This window comes from Lepidochelys kempii, chromosome 7 (genome assembly GCF_965140265.1).
Source record: "Lepidochelys kempii isolate rLepKem1 chromosome 7, rLepKem1.hap2, whole genome shotgun sequence".
NCBI classification, from domain to species: Eukaryota; Metazoa; Chordata; order Testudines; family Cheloniidae; genus Lepidochelys; species Lepidochelys kempii.
The window spans coordinates 72,370,873-72,395,297 of NC_133262.1; the positions used below are offsets into that span (position 1 = coordinate 72,370,873).

The 24,425-nt window shown below is 37.0% G+C and overlaps 1 protein-coding gene across 3 annotated transcripts in view; it reads right to left on the reverse strand.

Moving 5' to 3' along the window:
- The window catches only part of OGDHL (oxoglutarate dehydrogenase L), a 109,577-nt gene that overhangs the window by 73,960 nt on the left and 11,192 nt on the right, over positions 1–24,425 (reverse strand). For all 3 annotated transcript variants that reach the window (XM_073353298.1, XM_073353299.1, XM_073353297.1), the window contains exons 2-3: positions 21,385–21,619; positions 7,955–8,146 (exon numbers count right to left, since the gene is read on the reverse strand). In XM_073353298.1, coding sequence (XP_073209399.1) covers positions 7,955–8,146; positions 21,385–21,591 — 399 coding nt within the window. In that variant the 5' untranslated portion in view covers positions 21,592–21,619. The remainder of the gene's footprint in view (positions 1–7,954; positions 8,147–21,384; positions 21,620–24,425) is intronic.

Genomic DNA, 24,425 nt, shown 5'->3' on the forward strand with positions numbered 1-24,425 from the left:
CAGATGTTTCTGGCAATTGGAGGGTTAGGGACATCCAGTGCATGGGGTGGTGTCCTGACCATCTTGGCTAACAACCATTGATGGATCTATCCTCCATGAACTTATCTAATTCTTTTTTGAACCCACTTATACTTTTGGCCTTCACAAAATTCCATGGCAAAGAGTTCCACAGGTTGATCGTGCATTGTGGAAAGTACTTCCTTATATTTGTTTTAAATCCTGCTGCCTATTTTCATTAGTTGATCCCTACTTTGTGTGTTATTGTGAAGGGGTAAACAACACTTCCCTATTCACTTTCTCCACACCATTCAGATTTTATAGACCTCTAACATATCCCTCCTTAGTCATCTTTTTTCTAAGCTGAACAACCCCAGTATTTTTTCTGCCCTCTTGGAGGATGCTGGTCCACACCCCCTAAGCATTTTGTTGCCCTCCTCTGCAACTTTTCCAATTTAATAATGGTTTGGGGATTTTTTGAGATGGGGTGACTAGAACTGCATATAGTATTCAAGGTGCAGGCATACCATGGATTTATATAGCAGCATTATATTTTCTGTTTTATTATCTCTCCCTTTCCTAATGGTTTCTTACATTCGGTTAGCTTTTTTGATTGCTGCTGTACATTGAGCGGATGTTTTCAGGAAACTCCAAGACCTCTTTGAGTGGTAACAGCTAATTTAGATTCCATCATATTATATGTATAATTGGGATTATTTTTTGAAGGTGCAATACTTTGTCCTTAACGTTGAATTCATCTGTTATTTTGTTGCACAATCACGCAGTTTTGTGAGATCCCCTTTGTAACTTTTTGCAGTCAGTTTTTGACTTAACTATCTTGAGTAATTTTGTGTTGTCTGCAAATTTTGCCACTTTGCTGTTCACCCCTTTTTCCAGAACATTTATGAATATGTTGAACAGCACAGGTTCCAGTACAGTACCTTTGGGGACCCCGCTGTTTACATCTCTCCACTGTGAAAACTAACCAATTATTCCTACCCTTTATTTCCTATCTTTTAACCAGTTACTGATCCATGAGAGGACCTTTCCTCTTATCTCAGGTCTGCTCACTTTGCTTAAGAGCCTTTGGCAAGGGACTTGTCGAAGGCTTTCTAAAAGTCCAAGTATACTCTATCAACTGGATTACCTTTGTCCACATGCTCGTTGATACCCTCAAAAAATTCTAATAGATTGGAAATTATGTCTCACCATTTACCAAAGCCATGTTGATTCTTCCCCACCGTATCGTGTTCACCTATGTGTCTGGTTGAAACTATAGCAAAGAACAAAAGTATCAGTCTGCCTAGTACTGATGTTAGGCCTACTGGCCTATAATTGCCAGGATAGCCTCTAGAGCTGTTTTTAAAAACACGTGTTCTATTAGCTACTCTCCAGTCACCTGGTACACACGCTGATTTAAGTGATTGCAGAACTAGTAACTGTTGTAGGTAACCTATTTCATATTTGAGTTCCTTCAGAACTCTTGGGTGAATACCATCGAGTCCTGGTGACTTATTACTGTTTATTTTATCAGGTTGTTCCAAAACTTCCTCTACTGATATCTCAATCTAGGGCAGTTCCTCATATCTGGCACCTAAAAAGAATGGCTTAGGTGTGGGAATCTCCCCCAGCTCCTCTGCAGTGAAGATCAATGCAGAGAATTCATTTAGCTTCCCTGCAATGGGCTTGTCTTCCTTGTGTGCTCGTTCAGCATCTCAATTGTCCAGTAGACCCACTGACTGTCAGGTTTTCTGCTTCTGATGTAAAAAATTTTTGCTGTTAGTTTTTGCGTTCTTAGCTAGTCACTCTTCTGATTCTTTTTTAGCCTGCCTCATTGTACTTTTACACTTGCTAGAGTTTATGCTCCTTTTTATTGCCCTCAGTAGGACCAGACTATCAATTTTCAAAATATGCCTTTAACCACCATTTTTTCCTCCATTATTTAGTCACGGTGGCATTTTTTGGTACTCTGTTTTGTGATTTTGATTTGGGGTATATATTTAGTTGGGGACGGACACACACACACCACTAATGTAAGTGTCACAATATAGTGCCCTATGAAAAGAACTGAAAATAAGGAGTACTGTCACTGGATATATGCCCCAATAATCCCTATTATGAACACTGACCTCAACACTGGGAACATAAGCAATTATGTTCTCTCTATCTTGCTTACATTTCAGTTTAATTTTTGAATTGTACATAAGCAGCAATTTCTGATAGACGTTACAATTTATCTATGTTCTGTAAAACTCTGGGCAAATTTAAGGAACCATGTACATATCTTATAATAGTAATAGGATATTCTTTTCATTTCCCTTTTCAGGTACTAATATAAAACTTCCAGACACAGCTTATTTTTTAAATTCATGGATAAATTATGAGTCACTTGACTACAATTTCATTCAATATATTAGTGTCCTAAACATCAGTGAAAATAAACTAGAAAGCCAAGGGCTGAACTAGAATTTCAGTACAAAAGGTAGCAACTGTGAACATTTTGTAAAATGCAGTTGTACTCTTAAAAGTGACTCTGTAAAAATGCCATTGTGGAGTTTGGTATTTGCATCTATTTTCCATATGATATGTGCTCTGTTTACAAAGAAAAAAAAAGAAAAAAGCCAAAACAAAACAATTGTTCTATAATTGCCAGTCTTATAAATTTAGCATAGATCGAGCCAGGGTTGTCGTGCATCATCACCAGTATTAAAAATTCTGTGGGTCACATTGCGCTCTTGATGACATCTGTGCAACCCCATTGTTTACAATGGCTACACATCTGAGCAAACAATTCTGTTGATGATACTCAAGATGGAACAGAATCTTCAGCTCCATCAGTGTTTAGCTGTGTTTGTTCTGCAGCATTAACAGAAGAAGTAAAAGTAACTCATTTGGGGCACTAGTATTAACAGCTATAATTCTGAAAAAAAAAATCTGTCAATTAAAATGGTGCCATTTTACGTACATCTTTTTAGCATAAAGCCACACTTTCAAAAAAGAAGTTTGGAGGGAACTACACACGCCAGAAAGGAAAATTCAGCATTTCATTTCTACAGCAGCTATATATGCATATGAATACAGGGCACTTTGTGTGTAAGTCTATTTGATGCTTACTTGGTTCATTGAAAGCACAAAACAGTAACATTGTCTATTACAATATAAAATGCTAGATATAGCATATACGTTTTCTTTTTTCAATTGCTACTTCACATTGATTTAGTTTACAAGATACAAATAGTGGAGGTGGGAGGGCGGTGAAGAAATTCAGGTTCAATGCTGCAGCGGTGTGGGAAAAAATATTTTAAAAAATGTCTTCCCCAACCACTGGGCTAGGATGGACATCTCCAAAGTCATGCTGGTCTCTCACATGATAGGGTCATATTCTAATATCCTGATCTCACTGAAGTGAGTGACAAAATTCACTAATTAACACCAGGAATTCATCTTCAGGGCCCAATCCAGCAAACACTTCTGACCAAAACCTAATACTTATTACTGCGAGTAATCTCATCTGAACTCATGGTAGTAAACAATATGCCCTGTAGGTAGAGCTTGCAAGATTGAGCCTCTCAATAGATTTCCATTGGGTATTATTTTTATTTTCTGTCACTTACAGGTTTTATCCTGATCAACTGCACAAACTCAGGAAAGAGGGAAGTAATAAAAAGCAAAGGGAAACAATTTTCTATGGATATTAACATTTTCAATTATCTCCTGTTAATTAATCTCTGTAATAGATAACTATTCCAAGACAACATAACATAAATCATGTGAGGTATAACAGTAAAAGTCTCACAAAAAGCCATCTGGCAAAAAAATTATTAATTATTACACACAGTGACAGTAAATGTCAAAAGAAGCACTTCTGCACCACACTTAGATTTATCATTTGAATAATATTTCCCACTCTTGGCAAAACACTTTCAAGACACGTTGTTTTTAGGGACACATGTAAATCACAAGTCTGATAGTGCTCCCGGTTTGCAAGATTAATATTAAAAATAAGCTAAATTATTGAAATAGAAAAAAAAATTGTGAGAATGCTGTGCGAAGAATAATGCATACAAATTTACAATGTGTTGTGAAATGAGTTAATACTTTACATATCAGTTCAAGAGTGAATGCACAGAAGGGAATTCTTTTCAAAGGTGTTTTAATATTGGTTTCCTCCTCACCCTATTAAGGAAAATTCCAACAATTCCAATAAACCAATTTAAGCTTAATTGACTCTCCACCTTCAAAATCAGGAGGTTCCCCCATCTGTTTTGTTCTGCAGACCATTTCATAAGAAAACATTTAATTCTACTGACCACTAGGACAGGCTTCTTTGACCACTCCACCCAAAGTAGCTTGAAAGCCTCTGTTTGAAATAAGATATAACAGAAGAGGACATGGAAGCAGTTTGTTTGTGCCTTTTATTATTGTGCTTATTATTAATCAAACTTTTTTTTTTTTAAATAAAGAACTCAACTGACTTCTTGAGATTACACCAAAGTTCAGCCTGTGTTTAGAATCGGCTCCTACTCACTGCTGTGTCAGTGAGGACAAAACTCAAACCTGGGGAAACCAGATGCAGGTTCCAATGGTAGTCTCTGGGGTAAATTATGCAGTGAAGTGAGTGGTAATATAAAAGTCACACATCAGGCATAAGTGGTACAGTGGTTTTACCTGCCTCAATTTGTCAAAATGACTAACTTACATGTCATAGGTGGTGGGGAGTGGGGGTGGTAAAGAGGTGCAGCAGAAAGCAACTGATGGGAATGTCCAAGATATGGCAAGCCCCTAAATAATCTGTTATAGGTTGCATTACTTTATAATTTACACCCATTTTCTTACCAATGTACATCACATAGGACCACTGCTTTTGGCCCTACCTAAGAATATACATTCATACTCAATCTTTGAGCTTGCTCTTCCCAGCAAAGAGCTCACAACTTTGTAATGTTCACTATTATTCCAAGACCCTTAAATTCATGAAGCTTCAAAGAATCACAGCTTGCAAGCAGAAATAATTGTGCAAAACTATTGATGTAAACATTTATTAGCTACCTTACACTGGACAAAAAAATTGCACTGTAAGAGTAAAAGCAATTTTTAAAAATTAAGCGTCTCATTATTAGGAATAATTAACAAAAATATCATCTTTAAGATGAGCATCTGAAGCTTTATAATATGACTGAGAAAGTACAACTTCCATTTCAACATAGATTAAATCAAACCTTTCAAAGTTCTGTAGAACAAGTTCCATATTTTTCAAAATTGATTTACCCATTTTTTTAAATGACTAGGTTTTAAACTTTGTTAAAATTCAGCCACACATTTAAGGAAACAGAATGAATCATACTCAAGTTTTTAAAATCCCTGTTTTACCATCTATTCAAATAGGAGCTGAATTAGGTCATCTTACTCTACATTGTTTCCCAGAAATCATGCTAGGAACAGTCTGTACAAAAGCATATTTTAGAGACCCATTTATAGTTACAGGGAAAGAAAGAAAAAGTGATGAGGCATTTCCATGAACTACATTAAAATTAATGGTTAAGATAGCATTGTAATTTAGTAAATATTAAGTAAGATTCTATAATTAATCACAATGTAAGGCATTTTAATCAGTTATTTTAATGGAATTGTTTGTCACCCGTAGAGAACTAATACAGAAGGGCAAAACACAAAAACCTCATATGGATCCCCTTCAAATTGCCGGAGGCAGGAATGCTCCTATTCAAAACTCAGGATCAAATAATTTTGCACTGGATGCAAAATTTGAACAGTCCTATTTTTCAATTCACATATGGCTGAAATTCTTGAAATAATGTTTCTTGCAAGATTTCAGCCAAAGGTGGTAAAAATCTCCTACTTAACTGTTCTTGAGAGATTTCCACTACGTGTGCCCCAAAATTTCAGGCAAACAATGAATAAGATTTCGGTGTAATTACAGAACTTAAACACTAGCTCTGATTTGGCTTCAAACGTAAACATAATCCTACTCAAGAACAGAAGGATACAGGACTCTGAAAAAGGAGAATGAAGTTTGAGGTGATCACCACAAAGACTCAAGACTTTCTCCCTCTCTCCACATTGGTTTCAGAGTGTGGTAGCAGCAAAATAAGAAAAATATATCAATACAGATATCATCCCTGTCAACATCTCCAGATGGTAACAGACTAGAAATTTGCATTAATATTCATATACAATTTTTGCATAAATGTAAGCACACAGATTATCAGAAGCATGTGCTTTAGATTTATTATGCCTTGTGGAAAGATAAGGAATCCTATAATTGATCATCTATATTATGAGAGAAATCAGGAAATTTACTTGGAAACATTTTAGTCTTTTTTTGGGGGGTGGGAAGGAAGGCAAAGGATTATTAACATAAATTACTATCTGATTTTGTATTAAGTCCTCCTTCACAGAATCTAGAATCCGGTATTAGAAAAAAGCAGTACATTTACTGAATTTCCCAACAGAAGGGCCACAAAGCAGTCTACTACAAAAGCACAAAACTAGCAAGTCCGAGAAATCAAAAGTTCTCCATTATATTTAATTATCTGACAGAGAAGCATTTACAATTGATAGCATCTCTTCAAGACAATTTATAAAGAGCATTAGATACATCTATAATCACCAAAATGCTTTTAAATAATCCTTTCATTATTTTGTCATGGAGATGCCTACAACAAACAAAGACACCTCTATTCCATCAATTACATCAGGGAATATAGAATCCCAAATAACGGAAAGTTGTGTTTTCTGGGTATTTTGTTTCCAACTGCTTTTTTTAGCATCAGAGTAACCAAACATTCTGTAATTCTTGCTGCTACTTCAACAAAATTTTGCTATAGATTTCACACAAGTGAAGGAACAATAGGATGGTGTGAAACTGACCATATTTTTTGCATAGTCTACTTTTATTTAAGTGACTTCCATGACATGACTATTTACATAGGTCTTTGCACCTATTTACCATACTGCAGAATGCATTCATTTAACACTTAGAGTGGAACACATTTAGCACAAGGACAAGGATGCTACTTCTCAACTACATGATACCATAGAATGAGCTGAAAGGGAAGTCACAAAACTATTTTCTCCAACTTTCGTATTCACAGTGATCAGGATTCACATTTTGCTGAATTTGCTCGCTCATTCAAAGTATACTGCTTCCTTTTTCCTAGGGCAAGAGAACTCAGAGCTTATAGAAGGTAAAACTGATACAGATCACAGTGGCTTTCCCTTGTCTGAAAACAGACTCAGATAAAGCAAAGCACACTGTGGAGGACAACAAAGAGTGTCACTTCACTACACATACCTTAATAAAAAAATAAGACAGACATTCATTCAGCTACAGTTTAAGCTACTGCACAATATGCAACTGTTTTGCAATAGATTGTATTATCCCTTATTACCCAAGAAAAATCTGCTCCAGTGAAAAAGCTGGATTTCAGAACATTTCTTTATTCTGACTCAGTTCTCCATCTGGATGGAGTCAGACGAGCAGGTGGAGCTGAGGACCAGCTGTGTTTTGGTGAAGAGGCCAAACCCTAGAGGTACTCCAGTTCCACAGTGATGCGTGAAATAAAAGAACCAAGATGAATTAAACGGGCCCTGCTCGGATATGGACACCCTTTGCAGTACTGTCACTTAACTTCTGTGTGTCCCGTGTGGACAACTGGGATAAAGTTATTGGTCTCTTAAAAATGTTTGAGGACCAATCAATATGTATTGCAGTACCACTCAGGGACCCCATTATAGATCTGAACCTCACTGAGCTACGCATTGTACAAACAGTATAAAAAGACAGTGCCTGCACCAAAGAGTTTACAATCTAGGCATAAAACAGATGGAAACATACAGACAGAGGAAACACAAGAAAGCAATCCGTTAATATTTGCAAAGTGCTTTTAAAAGGAAACTCCCTCCCCTATATACTGATAAGTAGCAATAGTACACTTACTTGATATGCTCTGATCAATGACTGCACAGCCAGGTGGTCCTCAACTAGTTTTTCAGCTTTACCTGGTGCCTTTGCCAATCCATGGCTCTGAAACAACAACGCTCTGCTTTTTGAAAGGTCTGGTAAGTGTGTCTGGTAAGCTTGACCAGGAGGAGCTCCAGCGTTAGCGTTTCGGAAAAACAAATCCCAAGACTGGACAAGGTTGCAGAGAAGAGGGATGAACAGAAAAAGGGAAGGAAGGAAGAAAATTGCTTTGTTAGATCAAATAAAACCCATGATTCAAAGCAGTAAACTTTAAACGCGACAGTGAATGTGGCAACATAATGGCTATACTAGGTCAGACCAATGGTCCATCTAGCCCAGTTTCCTGTTTTCTGACAGTGGCCAGTGGCAGATGCTTCAGAGGGAATAAAAAGAACAGGGCAACTATGAAGTGACCCATGCCCTGTTGTCCAGTCCCAGCATCTGGCAGTCAGAGGTTTAGGGACATCCAGAGCATGGGGTTGCATCCCTGACCATATTGGCTAATAGCCATTGATGGACCTATCCTCCATGAACTTTTCTAATTCTTTTTTTAGCCCAATTATACTTTTGGCCTTCATAACATCCCCAGGCAACAAGTTCTACAGGTTGACTGTGTGTTGTGTAAAGAAGTTTGTTTTAAATCTTCTGCCTATTAATTTCATTGGGTGACCGCTGGGGGTCTTGTGTTATGCAAAGGGGTAAATAAAAACACTTCCTTATTCACTTTCTCCACATCGTTCATGATTTTATAGACCTCTATCATATCGCCTCTTAGTTGTCTTTTCCTAACTGAAAAGTCACGGTCTTTTTAAATCTCTCCTCATATGGAAGCTGTTCCATACTAATAATTTTTGTTGTCCTTCTCTGTACTTTTCCCATTTCTAATACATCTTGAGGTGAAATGAGGTGACAAGAACGGCACACAGTATTCATATGGGTTTACCAGAGATTTATACAGTGGCATTATGATATTTAGTCTTATTATCTATCCCTTTCCTAATAATGCCTAACATTATTAGCTTTTTTGACTACCGCTGCACATTGAGCGCATGTTTTTTCAGAGAACTATCCACAATGATTCCAAAATCTCTTTCTTGAGTGGTGACCGCTAATTTAGCATGTAGAGTTGGGATTATGTTTTGCAATTGGCATTACTTTGTATTTATCAAACACTGAATTTCATCTGCCATTTTGTTGCCCCAACCACCCAGTTTTGTGAGATCCCTTTGAAGTCGCATGCATTTTGTGATGCAATTTCAGACAAGATTACATATACACTGCAGGGTATCCCCTCCCACCCTCATGTTCTGTGGCAACTCCATGGTACCAGCTAAATGTAAACTATTATTGCTGTTTGATTTCTAGGGTTTTGACTTCTGCCATGCTACAGAGCTTTCCATTATGCCACTGAAGAATGAAATACAAATGCCAGCTTGCTACCCGTTCAGATAAAGATGACCTGTCAGACAGGCATTTCAAAAAGTCAAGAAGAACAGGTTTTATTTGCAGGGGGGAGATGGGCTGGTTGGCTATTTTAGAGAAATCTAAAGTGTCACACTGCTAAAGGCATAACATTATCCATCTAGGCCATTTACCTATGATGCTAATGCAGGCAAACATTAACAGATATATAACCAGGAAAGTTCTATCATTGCATCTATAAGCTCTAAATCTGAAAGTCTTGATTAATAAAACAGGTAGGTTTCTTTAATTGTATTTAAGGGTTTTTGGATACTCCAGTAGTCTTCTCTTCAGGGCCAATGCACGAGCTGTTCACTCAAGTAGAGGTCTTATCGACTACATTTAGAGTTTTGTCTGAATGAGTTCAGGAGTAGGCTCTTTTCTTCAGCATCTCAAGATATTACATAGTCAGCCAGACTTCAGGGCTGTGATTTCAGGGTTATGCAAGTGGCTCTGAGGCATAATTTACGAAGATACTCATTTCAAAAGTCAAAATGTCACAAACAAAAGATCCACCTATTTGCATCAATTAGTCCTATTCAAATGTCTCCAGATAAATGCAAATGGTTATGATTTAAAGTCATAATATCCAGTTCCCCCTACAATTAAAAAGCCTGGAGCTAATTCCTTCCCTGCGGTTATATTTATTTCTCAGGCAAGACATACAAACTCCTTGAGGTACAACACAAATGTTGGCTTAAATGTAATAATACAATGAATAAGAGAAACCAAGACAAAAATCCCCCTCTTTTTCCATCACCACCCAGGTTCCTGAGCTATATCGTTTCAGAGGAGAGTGTTGCTCTTCTAATCTAAACACATATGTTGCCACACATCATTAAATGCTTTGATGATGACAGAAGTGGACAGCAGAACAGGACAAAATAAAAATAAAAACAAAACAAGAACAATCTTGCATCACCAGGGGCTGCCTAGTAAGTCTGTTCCACCTCTGATTTTCATCATTGGATTGGAAAAAATTGTTAATACTTCCCCCTTTCCCCCTTGAGCTAGCCAAACTGGGGAGATTCTATTTTAAAAATTTTAAAACAGAAATGGATCTAATTAAACAAATACCTAATCTGAAGTCCTGGATATTAGAACCTCCATTATGTTTAAAAAAATAAAAACCATCATCGAAAAAACCCATCTGCATTGAACCCTTACAGCAAAATATCACACCAGCCATCACATTTTAAACCCTTTGTCAGATACAGAACTACCACACAACTTGTCCTCACTGTTGAAATAGGAAGACTATGTAACAAACATTACTGGAAACCAAAAAGGACAATTGTGATTGTTTTCCAATAGATGGTATTTTCAGATTCGGTAGAAGGTAAATGCCATGATATGGAATTTAATTGCAATGCAGTCTCACTAGGCCAACTGTTAATCTTTAAATAAAGAAAAACCCTGAAACGTTAGCAAGACTTCATTTTTCCCTAGTGGAACCGGAGTCCAAACACATGCGCTACAGAAAGTCAGAACAATATTGACTACTTTGGAGACATGTTTTCTAAACTCTTTTACAGCTAATGGATTTGATTGTCCATTGTAACCAAGGGTGCAGTAACCAGAGGTAGAAAGTCTGCCCAGTGGGGCCCAGGGAGTACAGTCCTTAAAGTGGGTCATGCTGACAGGAAAGAGGACAGGACAGGGCACCCAGGATGCACTGAATCAGCATATCTCAAGCTAGCCTCAGCCCACAGTGCTCCAAGAGGCTCCAAATGCAAGTTACAGCTATTCTCTTCTCATGGTACCCTTGGAGAAAAAGGGGAGCTCCAATGGTGCAAGCACATGCATGACAGTAACCAAGTTCCCTCCCTACGTATGGAGGCCTGGGCCCATGTGTCAGAAGGGTTCCATTCTTGGGTCTGACACAAACTTGGGTAACCCATACAATCAGTCGGTGCCTGAGCATGCCCATCTGTAAAGTGGCAATATTGCTTCCCACCTCCCTGGGGTTTAGTGATATTCAATATTTGTGAAACACTGAAATCCCAGGGCCAGGTATTATTTCAGTGGCTGGAGCGGACACAAAATGTTATATGTGGTTTAGATTGGGTGTTTTAACAGCCTGTAGGCTCTAGAGTCTCTGATGTTCTTTATTCTTATTTACATTAATTTTAAAGCTATTTGCAAACAACTAGCAGGATTGTGTTCTCTATTATGTAGTTGCTCTGCTGTATTGTTCCAGGGAGCCTGAGTGACTGAAAGTTCTGCACTGTATACACATGGCCCTGAACTGGCATAAATCAGAGCAACTTGATAGCCCAACAGAGGGGGCTCCGCTATTCCCTCCCCCATCCACACCCATTAAACTTGATGAAGCAAAGCAACACTTCTTTAATTCCTTAGAATGCTTTGTTCCGTCTCCAGCCACTGGATAGGTTTTAAATGCATCACTTTGGCTAAGCAAAAACAGGATGGATACCTTTCTTCCCCCCAAATATGATTTTTTCCTGAAGTTATTTGGTATTCATGCTAATTTTAAGCTAGTAGCAATAACCCACTACTTTTAGAAGCTTATTCATTCACGAGAGGAATTCAGTTTGTAGACTCAAGAGCGCGGTCAGGTACACTATTGATGAGCTGCAAACGTCCTCACCCTTTAGCCATCCCATTTATCTAGGGAAATTCAGACTTCTTAGAGAGTCGTATTTTGTCAACTAACTCAGTAGTTTTGGGGTTTTAATTCATTATTAAAATTTCCTTTCTGAAATGCACAGGATTCAGAGAAACCAGAGGAAATGAGCTAGTCTTTCAACCAGATGTCACTATCCATAGAGTTCTGCCCAGCAGGGTACTTGTACCTAGGGGCACATTGTTAAACACCTATACCTTCAAAAATGGTGCCAAGCAGACTGTCACCATCTATTTATTCAGGATTTATATTTAGTACATTACAGGTTTTCCGATCTGATGCTCATTGATGCTGCTGGTTATGTAGAAGCTCCTCCTCTACAACACAGCCTCCCACGCAATGCCCCTGACAGCTAGATACATACCTCACTTTGCGGGGTGGAGAAATATTTTAGTAGGAATTCAGTTGCTTGTCATCTCCCCTCCCCCCCCCCCCACATTTTTCCTGCATAAGGGAATATTTGAACCCAAGAGGTGGAAATCCTTTCAACTCTCATAAAAAACTATTCTGAAGTCACTGAAAAAGAGGTCCTGGTCCTCCCCATCAATTAGGTGTGGGCACAAGTAGATAGGTTGAACATCTTCATTTAATCCTTGAATGCTGGGCCTCCACTGTATCCTAGAACAGGTACTAGACAGACCAAAACTGTGACTATTCCAGTGTAGTACTAAGTCCACATTTTACTAATATCTTAAGAAAGTTATTCTGATTCTAGCGTAGAAAATCTGAGAAGGCCTACAGCCTGGGTCTCAGAAGTGCACGTCTCTGGAGTGATAACCTTCTACTCTGATGTGGTATTTCTATAATTCATGGGATACTAACCATCTGAAATCTAAATTCTCTACTAAATGATTCCACATCAATCTTCAAGATCTAGGCCCTGATCCTGCAAACGCTTATGTACATGCTTAACTTCAAATCCCATTGATTAGTTAGCATCTATTCCCATTTGATTAATCCCCTTCTAACTAAACCCTACCCAAACAATTCAAACAACAAAATCCAGACAGCTATTTGGGGAGGGTTGAACTTTTTTTAAAAACAAAATTAGCAACATAAGCAAAGCATTATCACATAAATTCATTGCTTCAAATCAGACACAAGACAATCTCTTTATCCAAGACAGTTTCAGCAGGATACTGAAACAAGATCTTCAGGGTATATAGTAGATTCTAGATGACTGGAGTTGAGCTGGTAAACTGGACTGCTCATCCAAAGTACTCCGTGATCACACTTGTATTAAGAAAGGTTTCCTGAAAGAGCTCTTCCATATAGTTATACAGAAAGGAACATTAAAGATTCACACATTAGAGTACACTGAACTAACTAAGTTTCAGGTAGCGAGAATAAGGTAGCTTAATACAGCATTTATTAGTGTCCTTTCTGAATGATCATTAAAAATTAAGAAGCTTCAAACAGCTTATTAGTTCAGGTTTCTAATTTTCACAGCATATTTGACATTTGATATTCATAAATTCTAAGTTACAGTCATGGAAGGTACAAATGTAATACATTGTTTTTATATCTAAATGTAAAACCTTGTGAGAGACATAACAGTAAAAGTTACGTCTCTCACAAGGTTTTACATTTAGATATAAAAACAGTATATTACAAGGCAGACCAACAAGCAATGGAATAATACGGCTCTAGACAAATGGTCTTTGAGGCTGTTGGTGGGAAAGTCTATTCAGAAATTATTAACAAGTTAACTGTTTTTAAGGTTTATAACCACAGACCCCGTTCCCGCTATGCAAATTCAATATGACAAACTACTTCAGAAATAGCTTCAGAATGGTTACATCTGAAGATACAAGCAGATGAGGCACATGGGGCCAGGGGGTATAAGTTCACTTTTGCTATTGATGTTCTTGACTGTATTGATTTGCTGAGCAGGTTTGACATTTCATCAGAGGGGAGGATAAAAACACACCATTTAGCTAAAGAAAATTAGTTTTTCCGAGACACACATCCATCAAGAACTTCAGAAAATTGTATGGTATCAATCTTGAAAGACATCACAATGAAGTCTTCTGGAGCTCTTGTGCATCAGATTTTCTCTCTACCAATGAGGCTTATCATGCAACTGAATGGATTGAGATCCACCTAGTTCCACAGCCTTTCCAAATTGAAAAAGTAAAATTCTTAAAGATAAAAGTATCACCACAGATCTGGTTATTTAAGTTATAGTACTAGGAAGAACAGACTATCAGCAGAATGATTACATTAAATGCAGCTATATAAAAAGGAATTAAACCTTTAATAAGTTTTGTTGTGTCCTGTATTTCAACATTTTTTCCAAAGCAGCAAATTATTAAATAAATATGTGCTTTTACTCTTAAACAAATATAAACACAATTCAAATGATTCAATGACAGTGTTTTGTTATTACTTACTGTAAAGCAGTAGATATCAACATACATAAAGGTAGGTTACTAGCTATTTTATATTCTAGCATCACTCCAGAAAAATCTAAAGTAGTTTTATTCTAAAAAGCCTATTTCCATGTTCTGCTAAAATGTACTTTGTCCTATCATGAAAAGGCAGCACAATAAAGCCTTAGAACATGGTTCCTTGAACTTATTTTTTAGTTTCACATTCATACAGCAGTCGTCTCTCTTTTATAGAGACTGATTTCTAAGCATACAACATAAGAAAGCAATTACACGCTCACGGTATAGTGGCGGCATACAGGAAAACATGGTAACCATTATGTACTCAATATCAAACCATGCAGTTCTGTAATTAATCTTGTAATAGTAATAACTGAGCCTTGACAAGCCCCCTCCCTATGATCTATGTCCCTGACACCACTCTATGAGCAGAAATGATGACACATTGTTAGAGATCATGTTATTTTATGACCATAGCTGTTTTAGATACTGTACTACTTTCAGGAGGAGGAAGATGAACACAGAGGAGTACAAAAGCAACTCAGAAAAGGATCAACTGGGGTGAGGGGAATGGGGGTTTAAAATAGTTTCCAAGAGAAATCCCATCGCACTTTCCCCTTCCCACTCCCCTGGAAAAATTATCCTTATTCTCTCTTCAATATTCCAAAAATCTGCATAACAGAGAGATCTGTAAGTGCCAACACTGATGACAATGAGAGTGTCAGTTTCAGATTCATAATTACATTGCAAACAGAAGGTTTTAAATATATATATTACACACACACACACGAGCAGCCACACCTTCTAGCACCCTTCTGAGAAAAGTAATGTAGGGAGCAGAGATTCATGGAGATTTAAAGGAGTTTCCAGGAAGAAGTGAGCGGAATCAGCTTAAAATCTTACCACCTCCCAGATTCAAAAGGAGACATCCTACAGCTCAGCAGAGGAAGTCCAAAGTAAAGGGAAATAACCCCTTGGTACAGTATCCAAAATACTCAGATTCACTGGCTTTTATAATTGTCATAAGCCTGATGCAAAATCAGGCCTTTGCAAACTATGCTGGACATATTAGTTTCTAGTGCTGCCCAATGGGTTAAGGAAACATTCAAATTCTTAACTGGTGTAACACAGTACTTTCCATCAATAAAATATTAACATCTTAAGTCTACTACATCTTTCTTGCTTTAGGATGAGTTCCTTGACTCCCTTAATGGCCTGATTAATTTGTAAATTCATCTGGATTCACTGAATGATATGAAAAACATCTTCTGTGCACTTATCTCTTTAAAGTGACAACGTTGACTTGAAATCAAGTCCATTTTTACAAGAGAGCTAAATGTAATCTTGGCGATTCTACTTGTTAGAGTCTCCCCACAAATTTCTGTGGTTTCTCTCCCTCTCCCCTCCCCTGCATCCCTCCCACCATTTAAACAAATGGAAGAACTCTTTTTTTTCCCCCTTGCTGTTGTGTGAAAAACTCTCAAACAATGGGGGATATTGACTACACAAGGGGGAAAAGTGAAACTGGCTACAAGCAAAATAATATCAAGTGCAGAAAGAAAACACATTGAAAAAAATATTTGTTTTTCAACTAGCATCTTTCATTTACATAAATCTTACTAGTGTTACTTGTAACACCCTAAATAAAAATGTTCAAAAAAGTGACTTAAGTTGATTGTGTCCCTTTAAACATTCACAATGGCTGGTCTAAACATACCCAGCAGCAGTCTTTTAAAGTTCCCTTGCACCCAGAATTGAGTTAAGAGGGAGAAAACTAAAAGCCTCCCACAACCGCAGGAATGCAACCTAAATTTGCAAATGCCGCCTTTAATTTAGGCACGTGCAGGATTACGTGAGCCACATACTTGTCCCTGCACTTTGCAGCTGTAAATAACTGCATGTACACTAACACCTGCACACATATGTAAGTGCTTGAATTTACGCCTGCAAAACCTAATGAAGACAATGAGTTTTGAAACTGCAAATTTTAACACTCATGTAAGTCTAGGAGATAAAACTGAAAGGGTTAGACTTTACATGGCATGCATACTGGTGCTGTGCCAACAAAAGTGCAAGCGCAAATATATGTGCCTACACACAAATAAAAGCTAGGTAGAAAGCCAGCTAAAACTTTACCTCAGCAAGTGTAATGCAATAGATTAAGAGTTACCATGCTCTGACAAGATTGTTAGATTTTTAAAAAAACATATCCAATGTTCACTAGAACTCCTTACAGTTATTTGACTTCAAATGCAAGTTCTGACAGACAACAGGGGAATGATATAACCTGTATGTCTATGTTCTCAATAAATCTTGCATGCTAGGTTTGGCAAGGGGTGGCAAGAGCAGCCATGACTCTGGAAGCAGAATCTTTATAATCTTCTTTTAGAGAGGAGATAATATAGCAGGTTACAGAGTTAATGCGAAGGGTGGAAGGAAGATTAAGGCCATTTTCTGTTTTTTGAATTTAAGGGGCTGGTCCTGGGGAATGTAGTTCAAAAAAGCAACACTGCAGTCAAAAATGGCCCAAAATTTAGATTTGATTAAAAAAAAAACAAAAACGAACAAGTACAGAACTTAAGACAAAAAAAAAAATCATTTACGTGACATTTAAAAAAAATCCAGTAGAAATGTTTTGTCTGTTAAACATGATCTGTGATATTTACAATCCAAACACTGTAGCAATGAGTTTGTGTGCCAGAAGCTAAAAATTAAATTCATTAAACAAAAGCAAAAGTGACTAGGGCATTTTTCACTATCCAGACTAGGGGGACTGCAAAAAGTAAATACACAGCATAACCAGAGAAAAGAAAAAAGTAGATTTGCTAAATCTCAATTTTAATCATTCAAGTTGTTTATAGTAATTTAGAATATTTTCTTTTTTAATTATGATTTTAATCTGATCATGTCCCTTTCAACTTCACAAATGACACAAACAGATCAAATTACAGTATCTGAGGCATTGTTAGAATGGTTTTTACCTACAAGACACTGAAATACCCACAAGTTCTTAAAATTGCAAAGCAGCCCTTTAAAGAGTCAATTACTACCAGAAGAATAGATCTCAGCTAATTCCAGAAGCAAAGTGAAGACAACAGACCTCCAGGCAAGCAGTTTTGGCAATGACCAGGATAACAATCTTTGTTTCTTTTGACTGCTTTAGAGCTTGTACCCTAACGGCTAAGCACTATTTGTTTAGGGGTAAGATGCCCATCAAAGAATGTTGGTCAATATATAATATGCATCATCCTGCTTAAACATTTCTCATTTACTCAATAGCTTAATTATTTCAAATACAAGTGTACTTACTGTTTAAAAACCTCTCAAAATAAAAGTGTTAAAAAAACACAGATAATAAAGTTGATTGATTTTGTTTTTCTCTTAATAAACCACCATGGTTGCAAGTATGACCTCGTGGTTCTCAAAGCACTGTCCAATGGACAGGGCACTGGGACAGAGACCGGGGTTCTAATTCTAGCTCTATAAACATAGGCAAGTCACCCCATCTTTCCATGCCTCCCTTTTCTCTCCCACCTTTTGTCTCTTTTCCACTTACCTAATAAGGTCACCATAGCATGGATTGTCCCTTACTATACATTTTTACAGCACATAGTACATGGGACCTCAATCTCAGTTAGAGCTTCTAAGCGCTAGTGTAATACAATAATAGAGAAGCTGACACCAAAGTTCTCACATAACATGGTAGTTTCCCTCTACCCAAACTGGCAGCTTAGCTGAAGTCACATTTTTCTGAACTGTGTTGCCACGCACAATTAAAAAAAAAAAAAAAAAAAAAAAGGCAATATTTGCAAGTATAACAGATGCCTATTGACCTATAAAATCCTCCTAAAGCTCCACTATCAGTAATCAGTGTACTGTAACAGGTGAATCTTATTTCCTTTTTTATTTTAACATCATTGTGCAGAACTTAACCTGTGTTGAGGACACAGTTAATATTAATTTAAACACCACATGTAGAAAAATTTTCAACTTTACATGGATTTCTAGCCGTGAAAATCCATCAAAGTCAATAGGACATGCAATGTTAAAATGCTGTGAAACACTTGAAAAAGTGTATTAATCATTATATAAAAATGTATGATTCCACATCATTTTGCAAACAAAGTAAGGCATATTCTCCGTCTTGATGATCTTAAAGTCTAAAGATCTTATCCTGCAAATCTTTAAGAGAACAGTCGTTAGCCCTTTTCTTATGCGAGTCACTCTCATGTGTGTACAGGATCAGATCTTAAGATAGACGAGACAGACTGGTTGCTGAAAAATTTACTCCAAGAAATCTTCACTCCCTAACACAATCAAAAAAATGGCTTCCAAATTACTACTGGCCAAAAAGGGAAAAGCCACATTATCAATTTACTATATTGAATGATGTTGTACATATTCCTTTTGATCAGCTGAACACCAACACACACAAAAAAATTTGTTAAATTAAATTTTGTTTTCAGCCTAATTAAGACAAGAAGAAGAGATGAGTAAGTTCCATAGCTACATGGGGCAGTCAGGCATAAAAAGAGTAAACAATTGCACTTTTCTTAAAAGAGATGCTAACAGCAGCCATAAACCCTGGCAATCTAGAGGAGAAAAAATTAAAACCCCTTAAATACTTTTAAAACTGCCCATGTAATTAATAACCAAAAATTGTCACCACCTCAGAAGTGTTGAATTACATATGTGAAAAAAGAAGGTGGTCTCAGGACTATATCCACTGAATTCATAAACCCCACCATCCTATAGAACACTTGTTGGTAACTTTGCTGGCAGTCTCCTCATAGGAACCAAAGCCAGAAAGGGCCTGGAAACTGAACTACCTCTCTTGGCCCTGGAGATGGGCCCTCCAGCTCAGAGGTAAGGTAAAACAGGGAAGCTTGCACAGTCTGTGTTGTACTTGTTCTGTGAAGAAACAGAAGCTTCAGTCACCACTGCTGTCACCTTTCACCAGAACTAAATTCACACACAGACGAACCAAAAGAAAAATCATAATTGCTAATTTTGGCCTCCCTTTTAATTTGTAAGCCTCATTTGACTCATTTCTAGATGATTTATCAGAGTAAAACCAAGTTCTAAATATGACACATTTATAAAAATGTGCCTAAACACAAACACACAATAGCAGGGTTTCACCAAACACTTGTTTGAACTATTACTTACAGAGCAAGACAGGAGAGTAATTTTCTGTAACTAAATAAGTTAAGATTCCAATCCATGCAAAAAATTAATGCATAAAAGCAAATATTTTAAGTGAATTAGCATCCCCATACAAACAAGCAAGTCTTAATAACTGACAGAAAACATCATAGAGTAAGAAAAAAAATTAGAGCTGTCAAGCGATTAAAAAATTAATCGCAATTAATTGCACTGTTAAGTAATAGAATACCATTTATTTAATTATTTTGGTGTTCTCTACATTTTCAAATATATTGATTTCAAATACAACACAGAAGTGTAAAGTGCTCACTTTATATTTATTGTTGATTACAAATATTTACACTGTAAAAAATATATATATATATATATATATATATATATATATATAATTTATTTATTTCAGTTCACCTAATACAAGTACTATAGCGCAATCTCTTTACCATGAAAGTTGATCTTACAAACGTTGAATTGTGTACAAAAAAAATAACTACACTCAAAAATAAAACAATGTAAAATTTTAGAGCCTAGAAGTACCATTGAGCGGACTTGTTGTTCAGCCAGTTGCTCAGACTAACAAGTTTGTTTACATTTGCAGGACATAATGCTGCACGCTTCTTATTTATGTCACCTGAAAACGAGAACAGGCATTTGCATGGCACTGTTTTAGCCATCGTTGCAAGATATTTAAGTGCAGATGTGCTAAAGATTCATATGTCCCTTCATGCTTCAACCATCATTCCAGAGGACATGCGTCCAAGCCGACAACGGGTTTTGCTTAATAACGATCCAAAGCAACACAGACCAATGAATGTTCATTTTCATCATCATGAGTCAGTTGCACTTTTACAATAAAGAGATTGCACTACGGTACTTGCATGAGGTAAATTGAAAAATACCATTTCTTTTGCCATTTTTACAGGGAAAATATTTGTAAACAAAAATTGTGTACAGTGCTCTCTTTAGATTTTGTATTCTGTGTTGTAACTGAAATCAATATATTTGAAGAAGATGTAGAAAAACATCCAAAAATATTTAATAAATTTCAGTTGGTATTCTATTGTTTAACAGTGCGATTAAAACTGAGATTAATCAGGATTAAATTTTTTGAGTTAACAGCAATTAATCGACAGCCCTAAAAAAAAATATTTTTCATTAACAAAAATACAAAGTTTAGAGGTAACAATTAAGAAATAGCTAGCAGGTGTTTGGAATTTAGAAACATGTACAGAGTGAAATATTTTCCAAACTATAGAAACTTAAAGAAGGTAGTTTTACAAAACATTTAAGGCTGGAATTTCCAAATCCAGCATGGGGAACTAAGCACTCAGCTCCCTTAGGCAGCTATAAAATACCACACCATATATATGACTTAAGTATAGCAGAGAACATGTTGTGACTATTACAAATATTAGAAGCTTGAAATTTCTGTAAATCATAACTAATTTCCTTCAGTAGACTGATTAAATAATCATATTGCTACAAAAAAATTCTGAAAATCAAATGTCTACTTCTGTTAATATTTTCATAACCAAGACATCCCATATTCTTCAAACCAGTTCACCATACTTGGGCTTCTTATATTTTTATGTTGCTGCAATTTCATATCTTGCAATGATCAATATATAAGATAAGTTTCATTTTTTCAGTTAATAAAAGACAATTTACAAAACAGTCAAAGAGTGGAATCAATATTTATACTTTTTATCTTAACAGTAGAATTTTCAGTTAACATTTAGACTTACCTTATGCACACTTTTAGGGTTTTCAAGCCATGTGTAGTACATTTCCTCTACATAATTTGAATTACTTCCACTCAGGAATGGTTCTGTGGCTCCCGATGAAACATAACGTTGGCTCTGCAGAAATACCTTTCTGGCTACATCTTGCTTTACCAAAAATTGAATGCCATGAGGTTTCAAGGTAGCTACAAGAAACCTCAAATGACTCATGTTTGTTCATTAGGTAGAAGATCCAAGTCTATTAAAAAAGACAAAATAAACATAGTCGAAAGAATGCCCAACGCACTACAATATCTTACTATGAAATCTAGCCTTGTGCCATATATTTCCACGTTAACAAAGTTCAAGCTTAAATACAAAATATCTTCAAGACAGTGGAAAGCCCACTGATCAGTTATGAAGCCAATGCTCTAATATCCCTGCTGTCTACAGCTGTTAAGGTGTTTCTAAGGAGTTGCCCATTCCCATTTCCCACACCCAACAGTCTATCTCCCAAACAGCTGACAGAATCTGGAAATGACGACCCTGAGGGCTTCTATGGCTATAAACAGGGAATTGCTTGAGCTATGTGCCCCCAATGTCCTGGACGCATGAAGAAAAAGGAGGTTTACTCACACCCCTTGGTGATATTGGCAGCTGTTGCTGCTGTCTCTCCTTGAAGGATGATGTGGCATTTTTAAAGACCAAACCCCTTACAGATATCCTAGAGGGCTTCCGCCCACATCTTACGCCTGGGAGGGGAAGATGGAGCTGCTGGTCCCAGATTCATAGCTCCATGTGTTATGGAGGGAGTGCATGGAACATTAAGTGTTCATGTTGGCTTTAGGTTTAAGTAAGACAAGGTTACTGTAAGAAGTGGCTTGTGAATGACCACCTAGGTTATTCTTTTGAAGCAATTTATAATTTGTGTAAATGAGCACTCCTGAAAAGTGAAGGTGGTACACTGTTACACCCAACGACCACTTAGTTTCTTTGTTTGCTTGCTTTAACTGGACAAGTGAATTTCCTAGAATGTTGAACAAACAAACAAACAAAAATCACACACACACGCAAAGAGTTTCATCTTCATCTGAGAAATTCTGAGCATTAAAAACTTCCAGTGATGCCAATTGAGGATACACAGCTCTCACTCAGAATTACAGTTCTAAATGTAAACTACAGTTTGAAACCTATACAAGAATCCAACTATTAGACAAATCAAAATGCAGGAAGACCAAAAATAATGTTAGGGGAAGATGGTAATTTTGTTTTCACTTTAAAACACCTGAAAAACTAAAGCACAGATATTCAAAGTTAGCAGATGTCAGGGATGACATCTCGGAGTTATTGTGCATAGGTATTGCAAACACGATAATCAAAGCACAGTAATCGGCTACACTGATCCATTGAGACTGGTCTTCGCATGGATTATCTAGTTATGCTGCCAGTTTTAGCTGTGAATTTCCTTACTTGTGTTACTTGGGTCACTAACTAAACAATCACTAAAACAAAGCTTTTAAAGAAGCATATTAAAGTTTTAAATACACTTCTAAAAGATTCAAAAAGGTCACCAACTTAAAAATCACCTGTCTGATTTTTATTTTATTTTTTACCTACTATAATTATCAGCAACATTGATGATGACTACAACTGACATAGATTAGAGGAAAAATATTTTTCACTTTGTGCATCTGAAAACACTTTGTGTATATTCAGTTCAACTGCACATAAATAATCCCTGTAGAATCAGTTTTCCCTGTTATTTGTGCGAGTCCTTCATGCTGCAACAGGAGAGAGAAAGACACTAAAAAAAAAAAAACAAACACACACACAAATCAGGAAGAGGTGGCTGTAAAACTCCTAAATTGGAAGGGGAATGAAAAGGCAATTATTTCTAACCCATTCGAACAAAGGTAGGTTTGAGAATTGGCATGAAAATATTTCTGAAGACATCACAATCACCAACATCTGGAGAAAAGAAAAATATTCCCTCACATTCTCACAGGCAACTTCTACGCAGTCACTGCCCAAACTGGGGGCACTAAACTCATTTGAAAAGGGCATTTTAAATGTGCTCCTACTGTAGAACTGATCAATGAAATGGTTTTTAATTGTTCACTTTATTAATATAACTTCATAATCAAAGTTTTGTAAAATGAAACATTCATTCATAAAACTGGTTACCCCAATAACTGACTAATTGAGTTTCACTTTCAATCCAATTGCTGCTTAAATCGCTGAAACGTATACTGTATTTTCCACTGAATGCATCCGATGAAGTGAGCTGTAGCTCACGAAAGCTTATGGTCAAATAAATTTGTTAGTCTCTAAGGTGCCACAAGTCCTCCTTTTCTTTTTGAGGATACAGACTAACACGGCTGCTACTCTGAAACCTGTTTCAACATTGTAACTTCTGCTCACTGTTTGCCATTCCTTACACTTATCCATATTGTAACTCAAACTCCATTTTAACTTGTCCCAAACTCCATTTTAAAATGCTCACTTCATTTTGTAAAAGCTTGTTGCAACCTTCATTTTTGCAAAAACCCTGCTGTAATCTTACTAGTTTAGATATGTGAATGAGGTATGGGTGGATGATGGAATCAACCTCCAGCCCCAGCCTGTCCTGATGAAATAAAGTGTATACACCCAACGGCTGAAGATGCGGACAACAGCCCTGACAAAGCAAGAGGAGTCCACCCTCAAAAGAAAAGAACAAAAGTATAATAGAAGAAACATCAAAGCCAGGTCCTAGGCTGAAAGTCATGTCTGCAATTGACGGGTGATCCATCACACCAAACCCAGAGGCAGCGTGACACAGCAAGACCTATAGACTCTGGATTCAAATTAAAGCCTACAAAAAGGATGGGTGAGATGGAAGATTTTGAAGGGTAACATTCTGCTGCCAACATGAAAGGGAATTGGTGCATGGCCAACAGAGACCCAGCTCTTCCTTGTGCCCGGCTTTCCTGGCCAGTTAGCCGCCACAAGCTACGAACCCAAGCCTAGAACTCATGCTACATTCAGGACTGGTAAGTATACAGCAGCTGCAGAACGCGTGCGTG